At 45.6% G+C, this 24,900-nt stretch overlaps 3 protein-coding genes across 3 annotated transcripts in view; all 3 read right to left on the bottom strand.

The window, feature by feature from the left end:
• Window positions 1–24,900, bottom strand: part of HOXC10 (homeobox C10) — a 68,624-nt gene that overhangs the window by 36,767 nt on the left and 6,957 nt on the right. The window lies entirely within an intron of this gene.
• Window positions 2,000–6,765, bottom strand: HOXC8 (homeobox C8). Its single transcript, XM_030510688.1, has 2 exons — window positions 6,285–6,765; window positions 2,000–4,088 (listed from the first exon to the last, which is right to left on the bottom strand). The coding sequence occupies exons 1-2, from the start codon at window positions 6,718–6,720 to the stop codon at window positions 3,796–3,798; spliced, it is 729 nt and encodes a 242-aa protein (XP_030366548.1). The 5' UTR covers window positions 6,721–6,765; the 3' UTR covers window positions 2,000–3,795.
• On the bottom strand, window positions 12,300–16,818 carry HOXC9 (homeobox C9). Its single transcript, XM_030510683.1, has 2 exons — window positions 16,189–16,818; window positions 12,300–14,234 (listed from the first exon to the last, which is right to left on the bottom strand). Exons 1-2 carry the CDS (start codon window positions 16,748–16,750, stop codon window positions 13,990–13,992), a joined length of 807 nt encoding a protein of 268 aa, XP_030366543.1. The 5' UTR covers window positions 16,751–16,818; the 3' UTR covers window positions 12,300–13,989.

Below are 24,900 nucleotides of genomic sequence, written 5' to 3'. Positions count from 1 at the left end.
TAAATGTCATTCCGTACCATTCGTTCGGATAAAACTACTTAGATTTGTGGATTTAAATATGATGGATAGAGTGCGGATGCAGCTTCTTTTTTTATTATTATTAGTATTTTTAAACACTTTGATAAGTTCTCTCTCTCTTCCTCTTCTCGTTAGGAGGAATCTTTTATCCCGATTCCCTTTTTTTAATATATATAAGTAACATAACAGAAAATATTTTATTTTCACTGATTTCTGCTGATTTTTCTCATCGTTGGAATGAAGGAGCACATATCCATCCTATGACGAGAGGGGGAAAAAAGCCCTCTTGTTGTAAAAGCTGGGTAAATATCCCCTACAAATAAAAAGCTTTGGTAGAATAAACCGATTTTATGACTAATAAACCCGCTTACCTTCCGCGCCTGCCCTCGACATGGAAAAGTCTAGAATAAACCTTATTGCTGGTTATTTTTATGTATTTCTGGGGGATTAACGCGGGTTCGCGGGACCGTAACAGGCTCCTCACCCCTGGGAATTCTGCCCGCGTTGGGGTTTTGTGCAATTCGGGAGTGGGCGCCCACGGGAGCTGCATCCACACGCAGCCGCTCAGCCCCATCCCCGCGCAGGATCTGACACAGCTGATGCCATTTTCGGTGCATTCCCCCCCCCCCAATCCCCTTTCCCCCTGGCATCGCAGGGCTCTGCAGATATGGGGGGGGGGGAGGAAGGGGGATAAAGGGGTGAAAATCCACTCGAGTCCCGTTTTCCTGCGAGCTGTAAACCCTCCTTAAGTGCATTTATATCTAATTTTTAAATTATTTTTCTGTTTTTAATTTTTATTGTTATGAAATTTTGTCGTGTTATTTTGTTTGGGGTTTTGGTTTGGGTTTTTTTTTTCCCTTTTTTATCCTTTCCCCCAGCCTTCCTGGGCAGAATCCAGCAATTTGAAGCCCCGAGGCATTTAAATCCTTTAAGCTTAGTGGGGTTTGGCTTAAGAATGTCTGAAGCCCACGGAGGAGCCTCCAGACACAGCTCCGCTCACCAGGCTGCGTGCGAGGAGCCTTGTGCTCCCTTATCTGCAATATCTGGGTAAACATCCCCTCTCCTTCTGCATCCCTGGTCTCGAGATTTATCAGCAGAGAGGGGTTAAAAAGAAAAAGGGATAGACTGGGTTTTACAGATCAATAGACCTCGCTCAGGGAAATTAAGCTGGTGGGAAGAGAAATAATTAGAAAGTTTATCTCCCATCCGAGATGGAGAAGAGAGACCTGAAGGCATCACGCCAGATTTTGCTCTAAATGTAATATAATATGATATAATATAATAAAATATGATAAAATATATGATATTATATCATGTCATAGGATAGGATATAATAGACTATAGTATGATATGATGTAAGATTATAAGATATAACATAACATCATAGCATATCATATACAATATAATATAATAATACAACACAGTGTATTATTATTAATAATAATAATAATAGCAGCAGCCGTAGTACTAACAGTAATTGTAGTAGTAGCAGCAAAAGAAAAGGACGTGTTCTGTTAGGGATGGTGTCCATGGGGAAGAAGGTGTGAATCTGGGGGGAGAGGAAAAGGGACTTTACACCTGGGGGAGAAAAATATCAAGAATTAAACTGTTTTATTGCCAAATTTAATTTTTTGAAGGCGGGTTTGGGGCTGTTTTCCCCCGGGGACTGAGTTGCCCCCGACCCCCCGGTGCCCCGCGCTCTTCCGCGGGTGCGGGTGGGTTTCTGTGCATCCCGCATCTCTCCAGCCTCGCCACCTCCCGCTGACGATCGCCGGATTGCCCTTAGAAACGAGGGGGATACGGCGTTTCCTCCCCTCACCTTTAAGGAAGGGGTTTTCCTGCACCCTAAAACCAGTGTAGGGTTTGCAATTCTCAGTAAAAACGCAACGCACCCCCGTCCCCCCTTTCCCACCCTACAAAGAAACCTCTCCCGCAGCCAAGAAACACTTCACAGCTCCGGAGTCTTTGCAATATTTGATTTTATTCGTATTTTTTGGCGGACCTACAGCTTCAGACACACAATTAGCAGCAGGGTTTAATGAGAGGGGTTTTTTGCCCCGCTCAGGCTCCGGCCGGGGAATCCTCCCCCTGCCCCAGCCACCTCAGCTGGTGCTTGAGCCAAGATATTCTGATTTCCTCTCAAATAAAAGATGAGCCTTGGTTTTTGAAGCGTGCCAACGATGATTCCAAGGATGAACTGTTAGTCAGAGCCCACTCTGAGTGACGAGTACGTGTGGGTGCTTTTAAATAGAGACATAGCACTGGAGGCAACGCAGTCCTTTTAAAATCTTTTTATTATTCTTATTATTATAATTATTATTATTTACGTAATGTCTCACGTATACAATACAAATCCACGGTGTCCAGAGGTTGGGGTTTTTTTATTCTTTTTCTTTTTTTTTCCTGGCGGTAATTGCTACATTCAGAGTTTGAACACGCAGAACTATGCTTTTACATAAAACAAATGACGAGGGTGGTTTTTTTTTGTTTCGAGCATGTTGCATTAACAGATAAGTCAAGACAAATAGATAACTATACATTCAGTGCAATTTAGTTCTACACTACTTTATAAGCACAATAAAATAATACAATACTGTGCGTTCTCAACTAGGCAGTTTCAGTTGTTGGGATTTTTTTTTATTATTATTTTTTTTTTTTCCAAGAAAATAAGCAGCAACAAACGACAATAAAACCGCATTACAAATACTTTCAAAGCATGACTCCTTCTATAGGTAGTGATAAAGTACAATACAAGGTTGGTTGAGATTTTTTCATTTTTATTATTATTATTATTGTATTTTTATTATTATTTTATGCTACTTAGTAGCTTGCATGAGGGCAAAACCACAGCTCGCTCTCTCTTAAATAAATTCTGACCAAGTAAAATTTAGGATATGTAAGCCCCTTGTTGATAGTAGATTTCATAATTATTGCAGGTTTTCCCTTTAGGTAGTACATGAAGAATTTCGAGTGCTCACACAGGCAAAGGGTAAACAGCGCCTATAGAAATAAGGAAGGGGATGGGTTGCGTCTTTTGGCCTATCAAGGTATATACAAGCCTCAATCCTATAGGAATGGGGGGGTTGGTGAGGCGGGGGGTGTGTTTGAGGGCGCTGCCAGGTATGCTCACCCTCCAAGCTCCTCTTCTTATCTAGCAGGGGCTGCAGGACTGGCCCCTCCGAGGGGATTGATAAATGGCTGGTAGGAATGGAGATCTCCACAGATAGACAGACACTACACAAACAAGCTAAGGAAGCTGGAAGCACCCTCGCACTTCCCCTAGGGTCATTCGGGAGAGGCAAAACCAAGCTTAAAAATGATCTTCCCCCCCAAAAATATAGGCAAAGTCAAAGCTGTTCAAATAAATACATATTCTGCACCCACCCGTGTGTACAGCCTCACAGGCGAGAGCGGAGGGAGCAGGGGACGAGCAGTGACATTTGTTTCCAAGGGTTTAGGGCTGCTAGGGGTTGGGGATGGTTTTGCTTTGTTGGATCATTTAATTTTTAATTTTTGAAATTTTCTTCCCTCCCTGCTCTTGCAGTCAAGCCAACTATGTATTTATTGAACTAAAAACGCAGCTATTAAAAAGAAAAAGAAAAAGGAGGGGGGGGAAAGTAGGGGAAGTTTCTATGACAATAAAAAAGGCTACAACTGTTTGACAGGTAGTTACTGCTGTGTGAGCCTCTCCATTCTATACTCTATAAAAGCAAATGACCGTCGTAAACATCTCGATTTATCATCTGCCATAAAACGAGACTTCAAGGGGCTGAGAACTCAGTCCTTGCTTTCTTCTTTTTCCTCCTCTTCTTTTTCCTCTTCTTCATTCCCTTCTTCTTCCGTTTTCTCCTCGTCCCTGGCCCCCGGCAGCTTATCTTTATTGTTTTCTTTTTTCCACTTCATCCTCCTGTTCTGGAACCAGATCTTCACTTGTCTCTCGGTCAGTCCCAGGGCGTGAGAGACCTCAATCCGCCGCTTCCGTGTCAAATACGGGTTGAAGAGGAACTCCTTTTCTAACTCCAGGGTCTGGTACCGGCTGTAAGTTTGTCTGCCACTGCGTCTTCCGGGAGCTGTAGGACACAAACATCAAATAACTTCTTAATTCTCCCGCTTTGGAGGCTCTGTTTCCCCCCCACCCCACCCCCAGCCCCCCTAGCCTCAATTTTCCTGGAGAAACTACTGCCTCCCCACCCCCCCAAAAAAAGGCCCTTTCAACCCTTTGCGTATTAAAGGCGTTAAAGGAAAGTGGCTGGGTTATTATTAATAACCATGGGGCTGATATTGCTGTTGATACTGAGAGCCAGCTGCCCTCCCTGGCTGTCCTGGGGAGCGCTAAGCTCTGGCTGCCTGGCTGGGTGCAGGGAGGTGTGTGTCAAGCTCATGCACAAAAGAGACCTTTCCAGCTTCCTAAAAGGTGGTTCTGGATGGGGAGTCCTGGTGGGCAGCTCCATTTTAAGAAAAATAACTGTTTTCCTATGAAAGGTTCATTGTTCACCATAAAATCCTCTCCAGCCTTTCTCCTTTTCCCCTTTGTTTTTTCTTTATTCCTTTTATTTCCTTTTTTCTTTCTTCCTTCCTTTTCTTTCATTCTTTCTTTCTTCCTTCCTTCCTTTTCTTTCCTTCTTTATTTCTTTCTTTATTTATTTCCTCTTTCTTTCTTTCTTTCTTTCTTTCTTTCTTTCTTTCTTTCTTTCTTTCTTTCTTTCTTTCTTTCTTTCTTTCTTTCTTTCTTTTTCTTTCTGTCTGTCCTTCTGTCTGTCTTTCTGTCTTTCTCTTTCCTTCTTCTTTCTCTCTTTCTCCCTTTCTCTCCTTCCTCCCCCACTCTTTCCTTCTTCCTTTCTTCCTTTCTCTCTCCCTCTCTTTCTTTCTTTCTTTCTTTCTTTCTTTCTTTCTTTCTTTCTTTCTTTCTTTCTTTCTTTCTTTTCCCCTCAAAATGCCCAATTCTGGATTCCTTTTCCAAATATTCTTCCCAAAGTGTAGGCTTAGGATCCTCCTGTTTCCTAATATTTACACCCGAGACTCCGAATTTCCTATTAACTCCCCGTCCCTTTGCTTAGGGCTGTGTGGCTGCAAAGCACACACAGACAGAGGTGGGTATTTGCCTGTGCAAAAAGAGATTGTATTTAAACCAACTCGAGGTGGACATTTGCAGCAATAGCCCCCCAAAAAAAAGAAAGGAAGAGGATGGAGGTATGTGCAGCTGAGCCCCTGTGCTTCCTTCTGCACCGACCTTTCTTAATGAGAAAACCAATCTATTTGCAAAAAAAAAAAAAGGAAAAGCTCCAGTTTGAAACGATTGCATCCTTGAGACTACCTCTAGGTCAAAGCATGTTTTCCTCTGCATCTATCTCCCAGCCTGTGGCCCACATCCTCTCTGCATTAGCCAGAAGTCCCTTCTATTTTCTTTTCTTGTTGTTGTTAAATTCGCGTGGGGGTAGAGGGGAAAAACTCTGGGGCTCTGATTGTCGTTAAAATTAACACTAACCTTCACATGTTTTGAATTAACAAGGCTTCGAGACAACCTTGGTCTTTAGGTGGGGGAAACTTGTACTTTGAAGTATTTCGGTTTCTGTGCAATTATCTGGACTTCACATGAGCAAAGTTGCATTCAGCACAAATTATTTTGAATTTCCCACCCCCTTCTTCTTTTTTAACCCAGGACAGCAGCCTGTTCTCCTCCACCCCACCCCATACCTCCGAGCTAAGTTTCCTTTTCTGTTTAAACTTTTATCTCTAGGCTCTACGAAACAGATGTAAAGTATTAGTAATACTTATACAAGTTCCCACCTTTCAGGCTTCATCTCCAAGCGGTTATGAAAGGCTATATGACATTTTAAAGAGCAGTGTATTATCAACATGCAAACAACCTCGTGGGAGCTGTATCTTATTGCCTATCCTCAAGGCAAGCAATAAAAAACAAGTTTTACTTTATTGTGATTTAAGCCTTTTGCAGGGAATCACCTTGCTGGCTCTCTAGTAACTGCTGTCTGGTTTGCTCTCAAAGGTCTTCCTAAAAAGAAGAAACATTAACACAAAACTGCTCATTTCTTTCATATTTTACATCTATGCCTCTTAGATTTAGATTTATATATATATGTATGCATATGTGTGTATGTGCATGTTTATATAGCTATACATATGTTTGTGCTTCTATATGCATACATATATATATAGACAGACAGACAGAGAGGAGAGAGAGACACACAGAGAGAAAGAGAGAAAAAATAAAGGAAAACATTTAAGGAGGAGGAAAAAAAGGTCCTAACCGTGAGGTCTCATCCATGGGAACATGAGACTGGGAGACGAATTTTGATTTAAATGCCCTTGTCCCTCGCTAGAGTTACTGTTGGAAGACGATTTACAGTCAGGATATTGTACAACAGTCGTCTCTTGCTGAGCACCATAAAGCGATTGCCTCGGTAGAGCTTCATATCCATAGAATTTAGAAGCGTCTCCGTGACACGCCAAGGCGCATGGGTTTTGCTGGTATCCAGAGTTGGAGATGCTGGAGGTTCCGTGGTGGAAAAACTCTTGGACGTGGTGTGAAGGGTGCTGGAAGGTGGGAGCAGTAGTGCCCGGACCATATACGAGAGCATGGCTCCTGCTAACACTTTGTGGAAATCTGCAGTCGTAGTAAGTTGGCTCCAGCGATTCACCGCCTTTGTACTTGGAAAAAAGAGGATTTACAAAGTAGGAACTCATGACCCTCGCATGCAAAAAAAAAAAAAAAAAAAAAAAAGGAGAAAAAAAAGATAAATTAAAAAAAAAAAAAGAGACTCTTTAATTCGAGATTAGAGCGAGGTTGTCCCTGGACTGTCTCAAGTCCTGCTTTTTAGTGGCTTTTTTTTTTTTTTTTTTTTTTTTTTGGGTTTTAATGCGATCTCAAAGGCGTTTCATGGTGCCTCTGTGTGTCTGTACGGTTGGTTCTCGGTGCTCTTGACTTCTCTTGTAATCTGTCGGTAGGTAGAGCTCTCTCTCTCTCTCAATTTCTCTGTAACTCTGCTCCTTCCCTTTAACACCACAGGCAAATTCCTCAAAATCCCGGTGGTGTGGCTTTTTTTTTTTTTTTTCCTTCTTCTTCTTTTTTTTTGCCTCCTCTCTCCCCTCACACGCGAGATGTACACATCCCTCCGCCACGCCGAGACAGCCTGCAGCCAAATGACAGCGTTTTGGGGCGCTTTTCTTTGGGGGGGGGTGGGGGGTGGTGTATGTATGAAGCAAAGGAGGTGTATACCGAAGAGGGGGGGACGACACCCACACAACTCTCTGAAGAGGTGGGGGGCCCACACCTAATGAGTAGAGGAGGGTGAAGGTGCGCATTAATATCAAACACACGCACAACCCCCCCCTTTCTTTTTTTTCCCAGCAGCAGCCTCTTCACTGATGGCAGCAAATACATGCGCTGGGAGGTCAGCCTAGGTAACCTCAACAGGTAAAGGGAGCCCAAGAAGCCCCCCCTTGCCCTCCCCATCACCCCCCCCAATAATAATTCGGGGTGAGCTTCTTGTAGTGCTCAGCACCGCCCCCCCCCCTTCCATGGGGTCACCCCATATCCAGGGAGAATGGTGAGGGTACTCCTGGTGGTGTTGTTGTTGTCATTGTGTTGGGGTTTGGGGGGGCTGCGAGGGTGGGTTTGGTCCCACCTAGAGGGGGGCAGAAAAGGGAAGGAGGGGGGTGTCTGGTGTGGCTGGAGTCGCTGAGCCCAGCTTTTCTCCTCTATTTATTTATTTATTCGGCTTTCTTTGGGTAGGGGAGTGCGCGTGTTGTTGTTATTGTGGTGATGGTGGTTGGCAGATTGGAATCAAACAAGCAAACAAAAGCAAAACGGGAGCGAGCGGGTGAGGGAAGCGTCTCCGTATTGATTGGCTGCTTCTTGGCTGTCCTTCTTAAAAGAAAATAAAGGCAGAAAATTATGGGGAGTTATTTGTTATTTTATTTATTTATTTATTTATTTATTTATTTATTCCTCCCCTTGCTTCCTTTCGAACCAACCACTGAAAATCCACGGCTGGAAATAACAGGGAAGCGTCCTTCCAAGGGAATAAAGTAGACCATTGCTTAAAGAAAGCTACTTTGGACGAAAAGAGAGGCAAAGTGAGACAGAAAGTATGTACTCCCTTTTGTGCATGCCTATAAAATATCACCACCGAGCTTCTTTTTTTTACCGTTTTGCTATCCCACAGAGCGATTTCCCCCCATCTTTTCCCATTGCCAGTGGTATTTGTGCCCCTGGCCCCCACTTTTTGCACTCTAAGTGACCACTCACTGCAGCCTTTCACTTCGGACACTTCATTTTTTACGACCGCATGAAGGAACTCAGCTCATTAAAAAATCACATCAAATCACCAGGATTCGTGTTAATTTTTCGGGGCGGGTGGGGGAGGAGGAGACACACACGCTTTGGAAATGACTGTTTTCTGGAGAGCCGCAAAAATTGATCAAACCCACCGAATGACACTGTGTTCTTCACAGTCCCCCGTGTTTCCTTCCAAAGTCTGCAGACCTCCAAATCTTTCCCTCATGTTCTTCCACCAAAAAAACCCACCCAGCCTAATTATTTTCAGAAGAGACCTGGGTGACTCTGACCGATTTCAAGTGTGGAGGGAGGAAAATACCATCCCAGCTCCCCTCGCCAGGCTGGTTTGAGGTGTTTTTCTGCCCAGCAAAGGTCACATTCTCGATTTTTTTGAGGCATGGGGTGGTTCAAACCTCTGGTGAGGTTGAAACTGGTATTTATTTCCTCTTTTTTTTCCAGACACCTTCCCAAGAAGAGGAAAAGACCCAGTAGCCACCCAGTCCCCCATTAGGTTTTCGTAATTCGAGGGTGTATTTTTCCATTTAGAGAGGCGACCTGTAGTGGGTTTTTCCTCCCCGTAAGCAGACAATGAGCGATGCAGAACAGTGATTTTTCCACTGCTTATGGTGAAAATATTGTTTAAAATCAAGCTATGTTTGCTGTGAAGAAATAGTCTTCATACCTCAATAATCCCAAGGACGGCACGATGACGATATTCATTTTTACAGAACTCACCCATCTCATCCCCCCTTCCCCAGATTACCCTTTCCCTAGGGAACCCCCCAAAATAAATAAAAGAGCAACTAGGGATAGAGGCTCTTTAATTAACAGCTAATAATCGAGCTGAACCATTTTCCTCCTCTAATCAATAGCATTTCTATTTTTAAAATCCCAGTGCCTTCCCATGCAATAAAGGCAGCCGTGCAAATGAAAGTGCAAAAAAAATCCAAATAAAGTTGTCAGATCAGGGCAGTTTGGGCTAGGATTGGGGAAAACTGCTGCATTTTCCCAATCATTATCCCTGGATGCAGCCAGCAAAGGTGCAGCGAGTCTTTCCGAATCCTACCTTAGGCTGGGAAATAAATATTTGCCTTCAGTGTCTGTGAAAGAAAGGACCCACCACCCCCTTCCAGATTGCCAGAAATAAGATATATGCAATCGCCTGTTTCTTTTTAAGGGAAATATTTTGACATTTACTGTCTGGGGAAAGTGCTGCTCTTTGTCTTTACTGTTTTGGCCGTGTTTAGATGTGGGGATGGAGTGGGGGGTGATGTGTCTTGCTGGTGCATGCGCTTGAATGTTGCTTTATCGGTGTGGTTGTATTGTACTTTTAGGTGTTTCATTGTACACTCACGAGTTTATTTTCTCCCCCCTCCTCTCCCTTTGCCCTGACCTTCACTGAAAAATGTCATTCCCTCCTTCCCCACCCCAAAATGAGGAGGTTTGGGAGAGAGACGTGATGTGCGTAAATAAAGAGACAGAAAGAAAGGGAAAAAAGCGCTAAAGCTCACAACCACTTCAAAACAGGCAATTTCTCTGTGCAAGCATTTTTTATGCATTTATGCGCTCCCCGCGCCGTCAGATGTCAGCCCTGAGCGCTGCTCCGCGCTCCCCGCGGATAAAAAAATACATATTAAAGAAGCAGCTATTTATGGGGGGCGTCAGCACAGTGCGGGGTGTGTGTAGCGTGGGGTGTTAGGCAGTTCCGTGCCCCCTTCTTCCATTCCCGGGAGCAGAGCCGCGTCCGCGGGTGCGGGGGAGCCGCGGGGCGCTCCCCGCTGCGCGCAGTCCCGCGCTATCATTGGGCAACAGCGCCATCTCGCGGCCGCGCCTGGGCGCAGCGCTGCGGGTGCGGGGCTGGGGCTGGGGGTGCACCCACCGGCCCCCACGGTGCGTTATAACCGATAATCCTTTACCTGCGGTTTTAGGGGTGGGGGAGAGCTCTAGTAACGCAGCGCGGTGCTGCCACCCCTATAGAAACACTGAGCGCGGGCAGGATTTTTCCTGCCAAATATATATATAATATATATGTTAAAAAAGCCATTTCCCCCCCTTTATATATTTTTTTTCCCCTCACCCATAAAAATGACAAATCAAACAGCACACACACGCTGGACCAAACAAACCCACCAGATGTGCCACATCCCCCACCCCCAACCTCCGTTTTTATCAGTTTTAGCTTCGCGTTGGGGTTTGATTTTCCTTTTTCGGTGTTTTTTGTGGGTGGGTTTTTTTGGTTTTGCTGTGGGTTTTTTTTTTACCTCCCCTTGTCCGAGGGGGGTCTGTTGTTTGTAGCTTGTAGACAAAACATTCCAATAATCCGGTTTCAAAGAGAAGAGCACCCACCTTATTTAAACCATAAAGCAATTAAAGCCAGACGTCTAGCCAGATCTAGGGTCCTGTTTTGTTCGCTCCTATTCAGCCCCGCATAGCAGGGAGACAAACAGAGTTGTAAAAGTGGCATTTTTTTGGCTGCGGAAATGTACCTATGGACAGCTGTAGAGTCCTGTCGGTTTTGTGAGCCTTACAAAAGGGTAGATTGGAAACCAGGCGCACACACACCCCGCCATGAAACACCCCCAGGACCTTATATCAGTGCCTACATATATATATATATTATTAATTATTTTTTCTTTATTCTCTCTGAGAGCTATAAGCGCATCTCTCCCAGGGCAGAAAGAGATGTGCATGGTCACAAGCGCCAGCACACAATAGCTGTATCAGTATGCGTCTGCACACACACGCCATATGTCAAAGAATGCCGGAATTGGAGCATTTTGATACATTAATCCGGGGAAAGGCTGGCCACAGGGCGTGCTGCCGGCTGCAAGCCGCATGATTTTTTTCTCTTAAAATTATTATTATTTATTTTGAGCCACACTAAAGGCGTTTGGGATTTTTTTTCCCTTCTCCTCTGGCTGCTGTGGAGGAGAAATTCAATGGCTGAGCCGCACCAGCGCAGCCTCCCAGCATGGCCAAATGGCATTTTATAACTGGTGTAACCCTTCACCGGGGGACGGGACGGAGGGGGGGTGGTGTGAGGATACCGGGGGCCTTGCACATGAACTAAAACTGCGGCAGGATTTTAACCCAACCCAACCCACCACCAACAAAAGAAAGCCCCAACCAGCAGCTCGGTGGAGACAAAGGGGCATCTCCTCCGCTGCCCGCCGGCGCTAAGGGGGGTCCGGCCGGGGAGAGGGCTGCGGCAGGGAGGGAGAGGGTCGGGGGAGGGGGGGAGAGGAGCTGGTGAAGGAAGGGGGGGACTGGGGGAGGGAAAGAGGGGGGGCAGGGGGAGGGAGCAGGCTGTGGTCGCACTGGAAATGAGATCCGCTTGAATGAAAGGGGGGCCAAAATGAACTTCCATACATCATGTCTTTTCAACATCACTAAACGTCCCTGACAAGCCCCTCCAGGGAGACGGGTCCGAAACTGCCTCCAAAGTCCTGTCCGAAGGATGATCGGGATGTTGTTTGGTTGTTTGGGGGGTTATTTTCCTCTTAATTAACAATGATAAAGCAGGGATGATTTGTCCCCTCTCGCGAAGAGGACATGGGAGAGCCGCTTCCCGACCCTTCAGGGTTTTATTCTTTATTTGAGGCGGGATGAAGGAAGGGAGAGAAGCAGACGGGAGGAAAAATAATAATAATAATAATTTAAAAAATTAAAATGACGTGACTTAGATGGAAAGATTTCCCCCCTTTTTTTTTTTTTCCTTCGGCTCATAAATCTTCCTCTCTGCTAAAATGTTTCCTAACCTGACCATTTCATTGCGCTCGTTAAGGTTTTCCCAAACAGACCTAGCACAAAACTGGGATTGTAAAAGGGCTTTTGAGCTTCCCCTGCTCCAGGGATATCTCCGCGGACAGACTGCGGTGCGCCTGTCCCCCTCCGGTGACAAAAAATAGACCCCGGTTTAGAAGCGAGGACACAAATCAGGGGAAGGGAAAGAAACCTCCAAACGCTTCAGCAAGAAATATTAAAGAGCAATATTTTATGAGATCACCAGAAGTAATCGCTTCCAGATTTTTTGATTTCGGAGGAACTGGGATGAGGGCGACAAACGTATCTCGCTCGCCTGATCTGGTTTTGATTAGAAAGATTAAAACGCTGCTCCACTCATTTCATTAAAGAAAGGGACCTATAACAAGTTTTTATGATTAAACATCCCTCGCTGCTCATTTTTTATACAATCTCCTGCCTCTTGTTTCTCATTCAGCAGCCTGGAAAGCGCCCAGAGAAGGAGCCAGTGATAAATCCCGGCTCCCTGCGCTGTGGGCAGCGGTTTCTCGCCTCTGCAGCACCAGACCCATCTCGCCCTGGCGGGGACGGGGGCGGGGGGGGATGTGTTGACCTTTTCGCAGCCAACAACCCTTTTCTCCCCCCCCCCTTTTTTTAATCTCCCCTTGTAGGGCTAAGGGAGGGGGAGCTTTGTCTCTCCCCCCCCTTTTTTTTTTCTTTTTTTATATGTATTTTTTTTAATCTGCAGTCTGCCGCATCGCCACTACACATTTATTTCTTCATTCGCCTGCTTTTTTTCTTCCCCCCCACCAGCCCTTCTCCACCCCAGGCACTTCTTTTCCCCCCTTTCTCCAGCCCAAGCATTTAATTTTTCCACTTCTCCTGAGCTGTCTAGCGAGAAGCAGCACTTCCAGCAACCCTCCAAGTTTTGGCAGCCCCATCGATAAGGCAGAAGCTCCCCCTTGAGCGGATGGCAGCGAGCGGATCCTTTGCCAGCTCCTCTATTCCCAGCATCCATATTTAGTCTTTTTACATATCCTTCGATTGCCTGGGGTCATAAATTAGTACAATTAATTATCCCAATCTCAAAATTGATGGCACATATAACCCTTACCTCAGCGCCTTTTTATTATGCTACTTTGAAATAGAAAAGGGCTGGGGAAGGAAGCAGAAAGCTCCGCTCTCGGCTGCGGGGGATGCTCGGGTCCGCCCCGCCGAGGCACCGGCACCGATACCGGCACCGGCAAAGCCCCGGGGCTGCTCCTCTGCAAAGGGCTTTAAAGAAAAAGACACCTAAATACTGATTTTTTTGTTTCTCTCTTTGTTGTTTTTTTTTTTTTGTCTTTCCCCGTGACGTTAGGTATATTTACATAGAGCTGCTCATAACAATATTACAGAACGGTTCTGAGACGAGAATAAAATACACAAATAAGTACAGCAGAAACGTTCAACACCATGACAGAACATCATTGAGCCATAATCCCTTCAGTCTTTTTTTTTTTTTTGTCTCTTTTTCCTCTCTTTTGTACAAAATATTCACTCACGAGCTCGCGGAATTAAAAAATAAAAATACTGGATAAGTTTAATTTATGAAATAAAATACTAAAAACAAAAAAATTCAAGTACTTCTTGTGTTTGTTTTCTGAGGAGGACAAAACAAGGAAGAAGAAAGGAAGAGAAAACAAACCCCCCCAACATCTCTCTTTTATTTAGTTGCATTTTAGAAAAGACTCGTGTCCCCAAACGCTTGCTGTGTTTGCCTATAAAGCTAAAACATTCATCCGCACATTCAAAGTCAGAAACATTTCAACCCCCAAAACCATCCTCTTTTTTTATTTTCTCTTCTTTTTTCTTTCTTTTTTTTTTTTTTTTTTCTTTCTTTCTTTCTTTCTTTCTCTCCACCCTCGTTTCTCATTGACTGGACTTTGCCAACTTTATTGTTGTTCTTTATCGGTTTTTTCTTTATTCATTTTCTTCATTTTCATTCGCCTGTTCTGAAACCAGATTTTGACTTGGCGTTCAGTGAGATTAAGGACTCTGGCTACTTCGTACCTTCGGTCCCGTGTAAGGTACATATTGAATAAAAACTCTTTTTCCAGTTCCAGGGTCTGATACTTTGTGTAAGGACATCTTTTCTTCCTCGTGGAGCGCGCATGAATCCAATTTGCGACGGGATTGTCTGAGAAAGAAGATTTTTATATTTTTGGGGGGTGGAAATAAAATCAATGTATACAGCTGGCCTTTCTTCCCTCCCCCCTCCACGCCCTGTGTATCTATAGAAAGAAACCTGTTTAATTAGCAGATCTTACCTAAATATTTTAAGTGACCTTCAGAAGAGTTTAAGCTGTTTATTTTGGAGGGGTCATTTCCTTTTCTTTTGCTGCTGTTCTCACATAAAAGTTTCAGTAAATAAAACTGTAGCAATGGGTTTAAAATAATAATTATCCACATGACTGCTACTAGCAGTAATCTAAGAACATAGTCATAAAAAGTCAAAATTCCCACCATTTCATAGGCCCATAAACTCTTTTTACAACCTTAGCTCTCCAATACTTTCCCTAGAAGCTTTCCCAGACCTGGAAAGCCGAGTTTGTTTTTTTAATATCTTAAGGATGACACTCGAGATGTCCCACTGGCTCCCCAGAAATTGCCTTTTCTTTTTATTTCCCCTAGACTACAGGACTTTCCCCAGTGCTGCTCCAGCCCCGTTGGTCAGGGGAACAAACCCATCGCTACCATCCTTGGGAAAAGGGTTTTTTTTCCCCCTCTGCCCATTTTAGGCAGCTGCCTGCCAGCAAAGGGACCCTTTCGCCCTCTGGTTCCTCTACTTATTTTTATCACGAGGGTGCCTGGCACCAGCCCGCCTGTCATAAATAGAGGTGTGAGCTTCTTGCCAGATAGAGAGCGAGATACAGAGGCACCAAGGTGCTCTCACCCGGCTTTATCCCTCGGAAATCACCCCCATCTTAGGCCGGGGGAGTCCCGCCCGGTTGCGGGGCCGGGCAGGGGCCCCCGCCTCATTCCCCTGCGCATCCCCCGCGGATGTGGAGCTGCTACCGAGAGGGTTTGGCGAGGAGGGCTTGGCTTGGGTGGGTTTTGAGGGTTTATATTTTATTATTCACCCCAGGAACTGAGCTGACCTCCTGGCTGCACCACTCTGGAGCTGGTCCCCTCTACAGAGCCGAGGTCCAGGCTCCCTGCGCTGCAGGTTGGAGGTGACGGTGATGGTGGCAGTTACCTGACTCCTGTCCCTACAATGTTCAAGGTTTCCTGGTGCCTGGGTTAGGTTTTCTTTCTCCCTTTTTTTCTTTTTGAGTTTTCAACCCCCTCCCTCCCTCCCTCTCTCCCTTGGGCTGCAGAAGATATTTCTTCAAGTGTATGGTCCAATGTCCTGCGCTCGCTGCCTTTTGCCCTCAGCTACCTCCACGCACTTACTTTATGCCTTTACAATTCCCAATTTTCCTCCTTCTCCCCTGCACACACACACACACGCCCCCCACCCTTGCCCTGGGCACCCACCTTTTCATTTATTCCCACGTGTTGGAGCATTTTATGAATAATTGCACCGGTGGAGCTTTTATTGATTTTAAAAATAGATAAAGGGACACCTCTGCATTTATCCAGAGATATTCCTTAGCCCTCCCCAAAAAACCCCAAACCCACATCAAGACGTTCACTTCCAGCCAGCTACAACTCTTCCTTGTTCTTTGAAAGTGAGAATATTTGAAAGGGAAGAGCTTCCTCCTCCTGCCTACTCCCCTCTCGCTGCCTCTCACACACGCACTCTCCTTTTCTATATATTTTTTTTTTAGTTATTTTTTTAATTCCCCTCTGTGGAAGGTGATGAATATTTGATCAAAGAAGCCAACAGCCGCCCCCCTCCCCTTGCAAAGAAAATCTTAGAAAGGAAAAAATGGAAAAAGGGAAAAAAAAAAAATAAAGACTAAAGAGCCCAAAACAAAGTCGAGATATTCGCTCTCCGGCTCTGCTAGGCGGACTCGCTCAAACCCCCAGATCTTCCTGCGTATCTGGAGTTTTAGGGTCGGGCTTTCTAAGGTAATTTCATTTTATTGAGTAGGGTCCTGGAAGCCGTAATGCCTCCCCGGTCGTAAACAAGAATGACTTCGACTTACTAGGGTCTAATTCGTGCTTTTCTTCTTTGTGTTTGCTGGAAGCGATGGCTTCGGACTCCGGGGAAGGAATTGTCTGCGCTGCTCTGTCTCTCAGCTCCCCCGGAGCCGCGTACATGTAGTCCGCGTAGCCGCGGCCGTCGGCGGGGCCGCACTCTGCCCGCCGCCCCGGGAAGGCGTCGGGCTTGAGGCCGTAGGGGCGAGCCCCGGGGGCGAAGGCCGGGAAGGAGACGGCCCCGGCGAGGGGCTCCAGCCAAGTCCGCATGTACCTGGGCTCGGCCCCCACGGGCGCCTGCGGGGCGTAGGGGTGGTAGCCCACGGAGGACTGGGAGTGGACGGGAGCCCACGAGGTGGTGAAAACGGCCGGCTTGGGGGCGAAACTGCAGGACGGGAAGTCGGCACAGTCCGGGACTAATCCTGACGGTCGGGCGGCAGCCGGGTGGGAGGCAGAGCCGGGGAACCTGGAGGCCAAGAGCTCTTCGTTCTCGTGGCTTATCAAGGAGTCAACATAGTAGTTGCTTATGGGGCCAGAAGCCGACATGGTTCCCCCCTCTTTTACATTCATAAGATTATTGTATGAACTGTATGTGTACTTTTTATCTTCTCATAGAACAATCAGGGCAGGTAATTATTTTTTCAGCCTTTCCCAGTGTGCCATTGGCTGCCCGCCCTCACGTGATTGTATTTACCCAAAAATATAGCGTGGATCAATCCGCAGGTCTTTTTTTTTTTTTTTTCTCTCCTTCTTTTTATTTATTTATTTAATTTTTTTTTAATAAGGCGACCCGGCTTTTCCTAAAAGCGCTGGAAACGGGGCGGGGATGGGGAGGAGGGAGGCTCGGCCGGTCCCCGCCGGAGGATGCTCTTTACGGGCTGGGGGGGGGGTGAATCTGTGCCCTGGTGCTGAGGAAGGTGGAAGGTAATTGTGGAAGGTAGTCCAGGAACTATTTCTTGACGTAATTTGTCTCTGTCCTTTCCTTCTGCAGCTTCTAGCCTCTAATGGATACATTAAATTGAATATCGGTGGGAAGGGAAGAGGGGGGAAGTGAAAAGTGCGGTGGAGGTGGGCTCCCCACTTGGAGAAAGGAGCTGGGGGGGGAAAGAAGCTTTTAGCCTAAAAGCAAAAGGGGCTTTTGTCATCTTTTGCAGTGCTGTCTCATCGTCAGGCTGCTCAGCAGCTGAGAATTCTGTGGGGCACAGGCACATCTAGTCCTGCTTTGAGCAATAAGTGTCTTCAGGAGGAGAGAAAATCATCTAGACACAGTATGAGGAGCATCTTTGCAAAGAGGAGGGGGAAATAATAATAGGAACACACGCCCCCCCAAAAAAAGAGGGGGGGGGGAAGGAAAGACTGGGCTTTTGCAGTGAAAGGCTGCATTATTCGGCAAGTAGTCGTGGATGTTTTTATGTCCTTCAATAAAATTTTTACGAGGATCATTTGATTGTTCATAAATGTGTCGTTCATTAAATAAAACCGTAGGACTGAGTTTCAGCTGTAGAGCTGAGGATGAGGGAGATATCGCGTATCAGGAGGAAGCAACAACGTGTGTTGGGCACATGATTGTTCTGATATTTTTTCCTTTTTTTTTTTTTTTCCCCCCTTAACGTCTGGAAACTTTTCTTTTTGCACCAAAATCGCTTGAAGAAGTTGGGAGCGTTAAATGCCTGCCTGCATTTTGAGAGAATAACCTTTCCTTTGTAAGGAAAGACAGGTAGGTAAATAGCTCACGCCCATTGGAGTCTGGAAGAAGGGAGTTAGGCGATTTCTCTGGAAAAAAATAAAGAAGATACCTAACAAAAAATAACCTCTCATTATCATTTTTAGAAACCGATCCCCCCAAAAATATGGATATTCTGGGCTCTCCAGGGCTCTTCATCACCTCGGGTTTCTAGGGCTGGGAGGACATGGAAGGAAATGGTCAAAATTTGGCAGAAAGAGGAGAAGTGGAAGCTGAGGACGAGATGGGGGCTCCTGCCGGGGGTGGGCAGGGGGTCTCCAGTGAGATAGCCTTCCCCAGTGACAGGCGTTTTGCTCAGCCCGGGCAAGTCCCAAGGACGGACACGGCAGAAACCGCTTCCCGTCCTGGTAGTTTCAGCTTGTGGGTTTTTTCTCCCCCCTTCAGTAAGTTGCATGGGAAATGCGAGCAGGAGGAGAAAAGAGATTAAGGCAGATTCAGGGCTGAGCAGGCAAGGAGGAGTGATGCTGCCATAAGAACCCCCCCAGCCCCTTCAGACTTACCCCCCCAGCTGAGCCAGGGTAAACCCCTGCACCTCAATCCACAGGGCTCCAGAAAAAAATAATAAAATAATAAAATAAATATAAATGGAATGCCCAAGGCTGCCCTCGCTGCTGTTAGAAACAGGGTTTCCCTCTCGAAAAATAGGGAAGGCTTTAAAAGAAAAATATGACGGGAGGTGTTTGTCAAGGGACTCTGGATTTTCCAAATTCGAAGAGAAAAGTCATCGACTCGCTCCCCCCCCCAGAATTTATTCCTCATTCCGTTTTAAGTCCCCTGCTTTATGTGAGCCCTTAAAGGGAAATATTCCTGCAGGAGCAGAATGTCTTCTTTGGCCTTTATCGAGACCCATTTACCTGTCAATCACCAGTCTCCAATGACGGTTATTTTTATGTTCGCGAGGAAAAAAAAATAAAAAATGTATATACTCATCATTCTTTTATCTATTCCCCTTTTAAAAATACTTACTCTGCAGGGCTGCTAATATAGTGGGCTGTGACATGTGGAGGGGAAAAAGCAGCGTGGCTTTTCTACTTTGGTGGAATATTTTAAAGAGAGTCCTTACAAAAGAAGGGTCGTCTGCAGATGTATATGCAGAATGGGACAGGGAGAAAGGAAAAAGAGGCAGAGAGAGAAGGAGGGAGAGAGAAAGGAAAGACTGGGCATGCAGAGGGAGAGAAGCACTGAAAAGCAGAGTCAGTGGGGAGGTTTTCCAGGGGAACAAAAATAGCACTAATGTCAGAATATACCACAGACGAACCGCAAAACGAGCAGAAAATATCAGTAGCAGCAGTTTTTGTAACCTTAATGCAAGCAGGCAAGGTCACTAAATTAGTCGTGGATGGTGTATGTTGGTGTTACACAAAGGCGAACATATCTGGCAAAGGTTTCTTTTATTCGTCCGGAAACCTGCAGCACACGGAATTACTCGCTCCCCAGATAGTCGTGGGATCTTAAATAATAATAAAACCATAAGATAGCGTTTGTATGACAAACCCCTTTCATTCAGGGGCTGCTGGGCTCTGAGAATTAAGCAGTACAAAGCAGAGATGGAGACACTTCACCTTCAAGCGAACTAAAGACACGGCTTAAGACTAAAGACACGGCTTAAGACAATGTTTTCTCCAGGTTTAGCTGCAGAATCCCGCAACACGATGTGAACATCGCCCTCCCCTAACATTTAAACACGATGTGAACCCCCATAAAATATTGTCCTTTCACGCTTATCTCGACATGAAACCATCCCCATGGATGAATGCAAAGTTATGTGAATAAAGTCCACTCAGAGTGCAGGGCAAATAAAGCAAGATCCTGAAATATTCTTCTTTTCAGTAGCAGTGTCTCCAAGCAAATATCCAGGCTGGAATTAAAACACGCCTTGCTATTGAATTCAGCAGCTACAAGATTTTATGCACGCTCCAGCTAGACTCCTATGCCTCCACAAAAGCTCCGGTACTTGTTTAATGGGAGATTACCTCTTCTGAAATGATGGTGAACTATCACATCCCTTCCAGGCAGGCTAATATCTTTTCCTCTCACCTCCCCTTTTGAATCTGCGGGGGAAAGAAACTTAACTGCATTGAGCAAAACTAAACACTAGCAGTCCACAAGCCGTGTGAATATTGTTATTCTTTTCCCTGACGGAGAATAAAAATCGTAAATAAATAGTAAAAGAAGGAAAGTCGAGACGCAAATTAGGAGGTTACAGAAAATGAAGCCTTTGTCTGAGCACTGTCCTGGCTGGTTGACTTCTGACACCTTTTCGGAGCTAAAGGCTTCCCATGTTCGCCCTGCTCCCTGCAAGTGCTGTGTGTGCTCAGCCCGAGCTGCATCCCTGTGCACGCAAGCCAGGCTGTTTCCTCACTTCCAAATCTTTTGCTTTCGCTTTGAGAAATTCTCCCCTGATTGGAAGAAAGGGAGACAAAAAAATAACCCTAATAAAAAAAAGGAAAAAAAAGGGGGGGGGGGGGAGGAAGAGAGAGAAGAGAGAGGAAGCAAAAAAACAGGAAAAAAACCCCAAGTATTGGAGAGCTTCCTGCTGGGGTGACACTGTTTTCTTGAGGTTTTTTTCTTGCTTTTTAATGTTTTTATTAATGCTTTTGGCCAAAGGAGCTGGGAAGGGCAGCCCGCTGTCCCCGGTGCTTAGGAGGGGTTCCCCGCTCCCCGCTGCCGCTCCAGGCCCGAGCACCGCTAGCAGCCTGCCTTCCCCCCGAGCGGAGCGGGACTGTGGCGCTGCTGCCCGCCGGGGCATCCCGGGGCCGGAGCCCGGAGCTCCCGTTGGGGGCGGCCCCGGAGCCGCAGCCGGGCCGGGAGAGGCGACGGGGCCTTGGGGGAGTGGGGGGCAGCACCGCGCTCCCCCACCAGCCAAGCAGCGAAAGGAGAGGGGAGAAAAAAGACAAACAATCCGCATTCCCTCGGTTCAATTAACACTGTCAAGTTCGGATTAAAACAGAAATCGGTGGTTTCTCTTCTCCTTCTCCCCCCTCCCCGGGCCCGCCGCGCACCTCCAGCCCCTGCTTTGGGGGAGCAGGGAAGGGCGGTGCTGCCTTCATCTCTCTCCAGAAGCGAAACGAAAGTAACCCTCCAGCCACCTCCAGCTCCCACTCCATGCCTGCATTTTCAGCCTTAACCCGGAATAAAGTTCCCTTTTCCCCCCCTTTCTTTGTTTCTTTCCATTCCTTTCCTCTTCTCTTTCTCCTGCCCAAGTTCTTTCTCTCTTTCTTTTGTTCCTTCTTCAGCCCTCCTTTCCTTAAAAAAAAAAAGAGGGAAAAAAAATTGTGCACAATAGATAGAATGAATCCAAAGCAGACTCTCCGAAGAGGCTGCGAAATATTTCCTGATCCCCCAGACGCCTCTGTTTATTCCAGGATTGTCTCTTAAAGTAAATAAATATGTGGAAAGATTAATTTCAGGCCAAATACCATCCGTGAATCTTGCAGCAGCGCAATTGCAGGCTATAATCTTTGCCTTTCTCTCCCTCCTTCCTCCCTCCCCCCCTCTCCCCCCGCTACATTCTTTGGCTGCTTGAAAATCATATTTACTTAAGCTTCCTTAAAAGTTATCATATATAGAAAAGCTCCCCAGGACAACAATTGACCCCTGGAACTCGCACATCGCTTAATATCAACGTGAAAACTTCAATCTGAGCCAATATAGGAGTCATAGCTAAGGCAAAGAAAATCAGCATTCCGCTTAAAATGACACTGCAGGAGTTTTTTACCTGCTTAAGTGTTTCCCCCCACGCACATCCCCCCCTGCTCTGTCTGTTGCTAAGAATTCCTGTCTCTCCAGTGTTGGAGGTACAGCTAATAGACAATAAATTCCGAGGTGCAATTAAAGCTAAGAACAATTTCTTTAAGTGTGTTATGGTCTCCTTTTCCAAAATTTCAGGTCTCCCCCAGACGAAGCCTGCTGCAGATGTTCACAAACCCCAGCAGCCCGGGAGGGTGTAAAATCCAAGCTCCTTTTCTCGCTGCTCTCCAGGTTAGCTTGGTTTTGGGTGTGATATGAAATGCAGGTCGACAGAAGGGGAAAAAAAATTCCCAGCAAAGTAAATTAAAAGAAGAGCAAGAAAACAAGCCTGAACCCAGAGAGGCGAAGTGTATACTGCCTGAAGAAACATATTTCTATACTTCTGCCTTTACATTTATTATGTTTCTGTCAGACACCCTGTAATTAGCATAGATAACTGTAGTTGCAAGCTCCAAGTTGTGTCTGCAAATTCTATTGTTTGGCTGCTCCAGTTGCACACCAGCGAGCTTGAAAGCTAGCACAAGGTGTTAGGAAGAGCCTGGTGCCCTCAAATAAGACAATAACCCCACAAAATGTACAGAGGGGGTGGGGGGGGGGGCGGAGGGGCGAAGGGTGTTGCTTTAGGCGATGGATTCCAGCCCAATCTGCACCGCAATATCTCCGGCCTGGTGCAAACGTCTCCACCAGGAGATCAGCTCAGTCCTAAACCACAATTATGGCTTAAAGGAAAGGATATTCAGGCAATACCCGGTGTCCTCTCTTCATCCACCCCACCCCCCCTCCAAGTAGTTATTTGTAAAGGTCATCTGCAGAGCCAATACCTGTGGAAATCCTCGGTGTCTGAGCCAGACACCCAGACACTTCAAGATAACAACCTTGAGCAGGGAGATTTGCTACCATTTACACCAGCCCCAGTTTGTTTTCCAGCCCTGGAGGGTTCGTCTCGTAGGGAAGAGTTGAGCCTTCAGGGGACTGTCCCAAAATCCAGCCGAGCAAACATCCACGAGAAGCCAGAATAGCTTTTATTTGGCGGAGGTTAGAGGGGGGAGGAGGAATAAAACAAAACCCAAACATAATATAGCCCAGTTCTTCCCCTGCTGCAAAACAGGAGAGAGTTTATCAACGCAACCTAATCTCCCCACAGCCTCCTGCTCCACTCTCTGCCCCATAGCTTTTGCTAAGAGATCTTTGGCAAAACCGCCCCAAAATTCTTCCTAGCAGCAAAGGATAAAGTTCATCCATGGGCGATGCGTGTGCGAGGCACAGGCGAAAGCCTCCAGGTTTTTAAATTACACCTGCTGGGAGAGGAGTATTATGCAAAGAGGCGCAAGAAGAATTATGCAATCCAGTGAATCATAATATCGCTAATACTTTACTCCGATAACAGCATCCCAAAGTGCATGAGCATGAGCAACAAAGCAAACAATATTACATGAAGAAAGATGAAGGCGAACAGCATGGTGTCTTTTTGACTACCCATGTTTTTACATAAAAAACAGGCACATCTATACGAAATAGTTGAAGCAATAAATTCCCACCGTCCTTCTTCCCGATCTAATATCATAATTAAAAAACAGTGGGGGAGATTTTAAACTTTTATTGCATTTCTGGAGTTGGGTTGCTAAACATATATTAACTTTAGATTCTTCTCTTTCTCTCCAGGGGGGTGGTCTCTCAGAAATAAAATCAATCTTAATATACACATTATAGATATTGTTTTGTCTTGTACATGCTGTTAGAAGAAAGGGAAAGAAATCTGCAGATAGTTAATACATAGAAGGCAAACTCATCACACATGTAATGAATCCTTTAAATCATTCAATTAGCGCAGCACTAATATCAAATAATTATGGTTAAATGTACCAGTAATCAACCTTGTCCCTGTTGAAATATTAATTTACAGTATTGTGAATGAGTTTCTTCCTTTTTTTCTTTCTTTACCCTTTTTTAAACTAGCTTATTACATTTTTTCCCAGCCTGGTGTATTCAACCCAAAAGGATGATGAAAACAGCTGTAACCCCATGCAACATTGCTTTGGACCAAATCCACAACCATTTTGTCTTACCCACACTTTAAATACAACATCTTTAACACAACAGACAAAGCAAAGCGAGACATTTTCAAATCGACCCTTAAAAATACACATTAATTCATCGCAAGTGATTTTATTCTCATCCTGGTTAGAACATTCACACCAAGCGCCAATCCAAAAAGCGGGGACATTGCTATTTTTGCAATCGAAATATACTCCTTGCACACCAACTTTGCCCTGAGGCTCACACGTAAGAAGTCAAAGCAGGGAAAACCCCCGAAATATCACAATCCAACAGCAGAAAAAATCAAAACTAAAATCCAAAAGACACCGTTCCCGCCAGATTTGAACATGCCTTTGGAAAACCCGCCAGCCTGCCATTTTGCTTCGCCAGAAAAATCCAAATATTCAGAGTTTAAGACTTTATTTCTCCACCTCAACCTGTTCCTCTCCACCCTAAGACCAACACCCGCTGCTCTGAGGGTTTTTTAGATATCACAACACAGAACTCTGTGCAAAGCCCTTTCTCGCACTCCACAGATTTCCCTCCATATACACTCTATTCCGCTCTCCGCATATTTACTTTTTCTCCTTTGCCATTTTACGAACATTACTAGCCCCACGCACCACACAGGACCCCGCACTCTTCCTCTGTGAGCTCGGCTGACATTTGCTTTATTTTTGCCCCTTTAATCTCCTCTTTTTCACATTGAAAAGCTCAGACGCAGATACAACTTTTCCAACTTTTCCAGCACATTTTTTGGGGGGAAAGTGGTACAATAACACTTTTTTTTTTTTTTTTTTTTCCCAAGACAGGCACTGCTCATGTAACACAGACGTCTGATTTTCTTCATTAACAGTTACTTAGCTTTTATATGTGTCCTTACTAGAAAGTAAGTCATAATCCAGGCTTGAACCAGCCGCGACATAGGAGCCCTGCTCTTGAAAGTGAAACCCCAGACCCCGATTAGAGCATGGAAAAGGGTTATTAAATTTTATCTCTCCTGCTTTTGCTAGGATGGAGACAGAGAGCAGGAGAAGTTGGAACCCCCTCAGTTCCTGCTTTGTTCTTCCGTCCACCTTCACCAAACAGAATCCGCTGCAACTTCTCGGGTTTAATAGCGAGAAGGCTCAACAGAAGACGGCAAGAAGAGCGCTTCCAGCACCAGCACCTTCCTCCGCCAGCACCTTCT

Source organism: Strigops habroptila, chromosome 23, assembly GCF_004027225.2.
Source record: "Strigops habroptila isolate Jane chromosome 23, bStrHab1.2.pri, whole genome shotgun sequence".
Classification (NCBI taxonomy): domain Eukaryota; kingdom Metazoa; phylum Chordata; class Aves; order Psittaciformes; family Psittacidae; genus Strigops; species Strigops habroptila.
The sequence above is the reverse complement of the archived record's forward strand: the minus strand, read 5'-3'. Positions and strand labels throughout refer to the sequence as shown.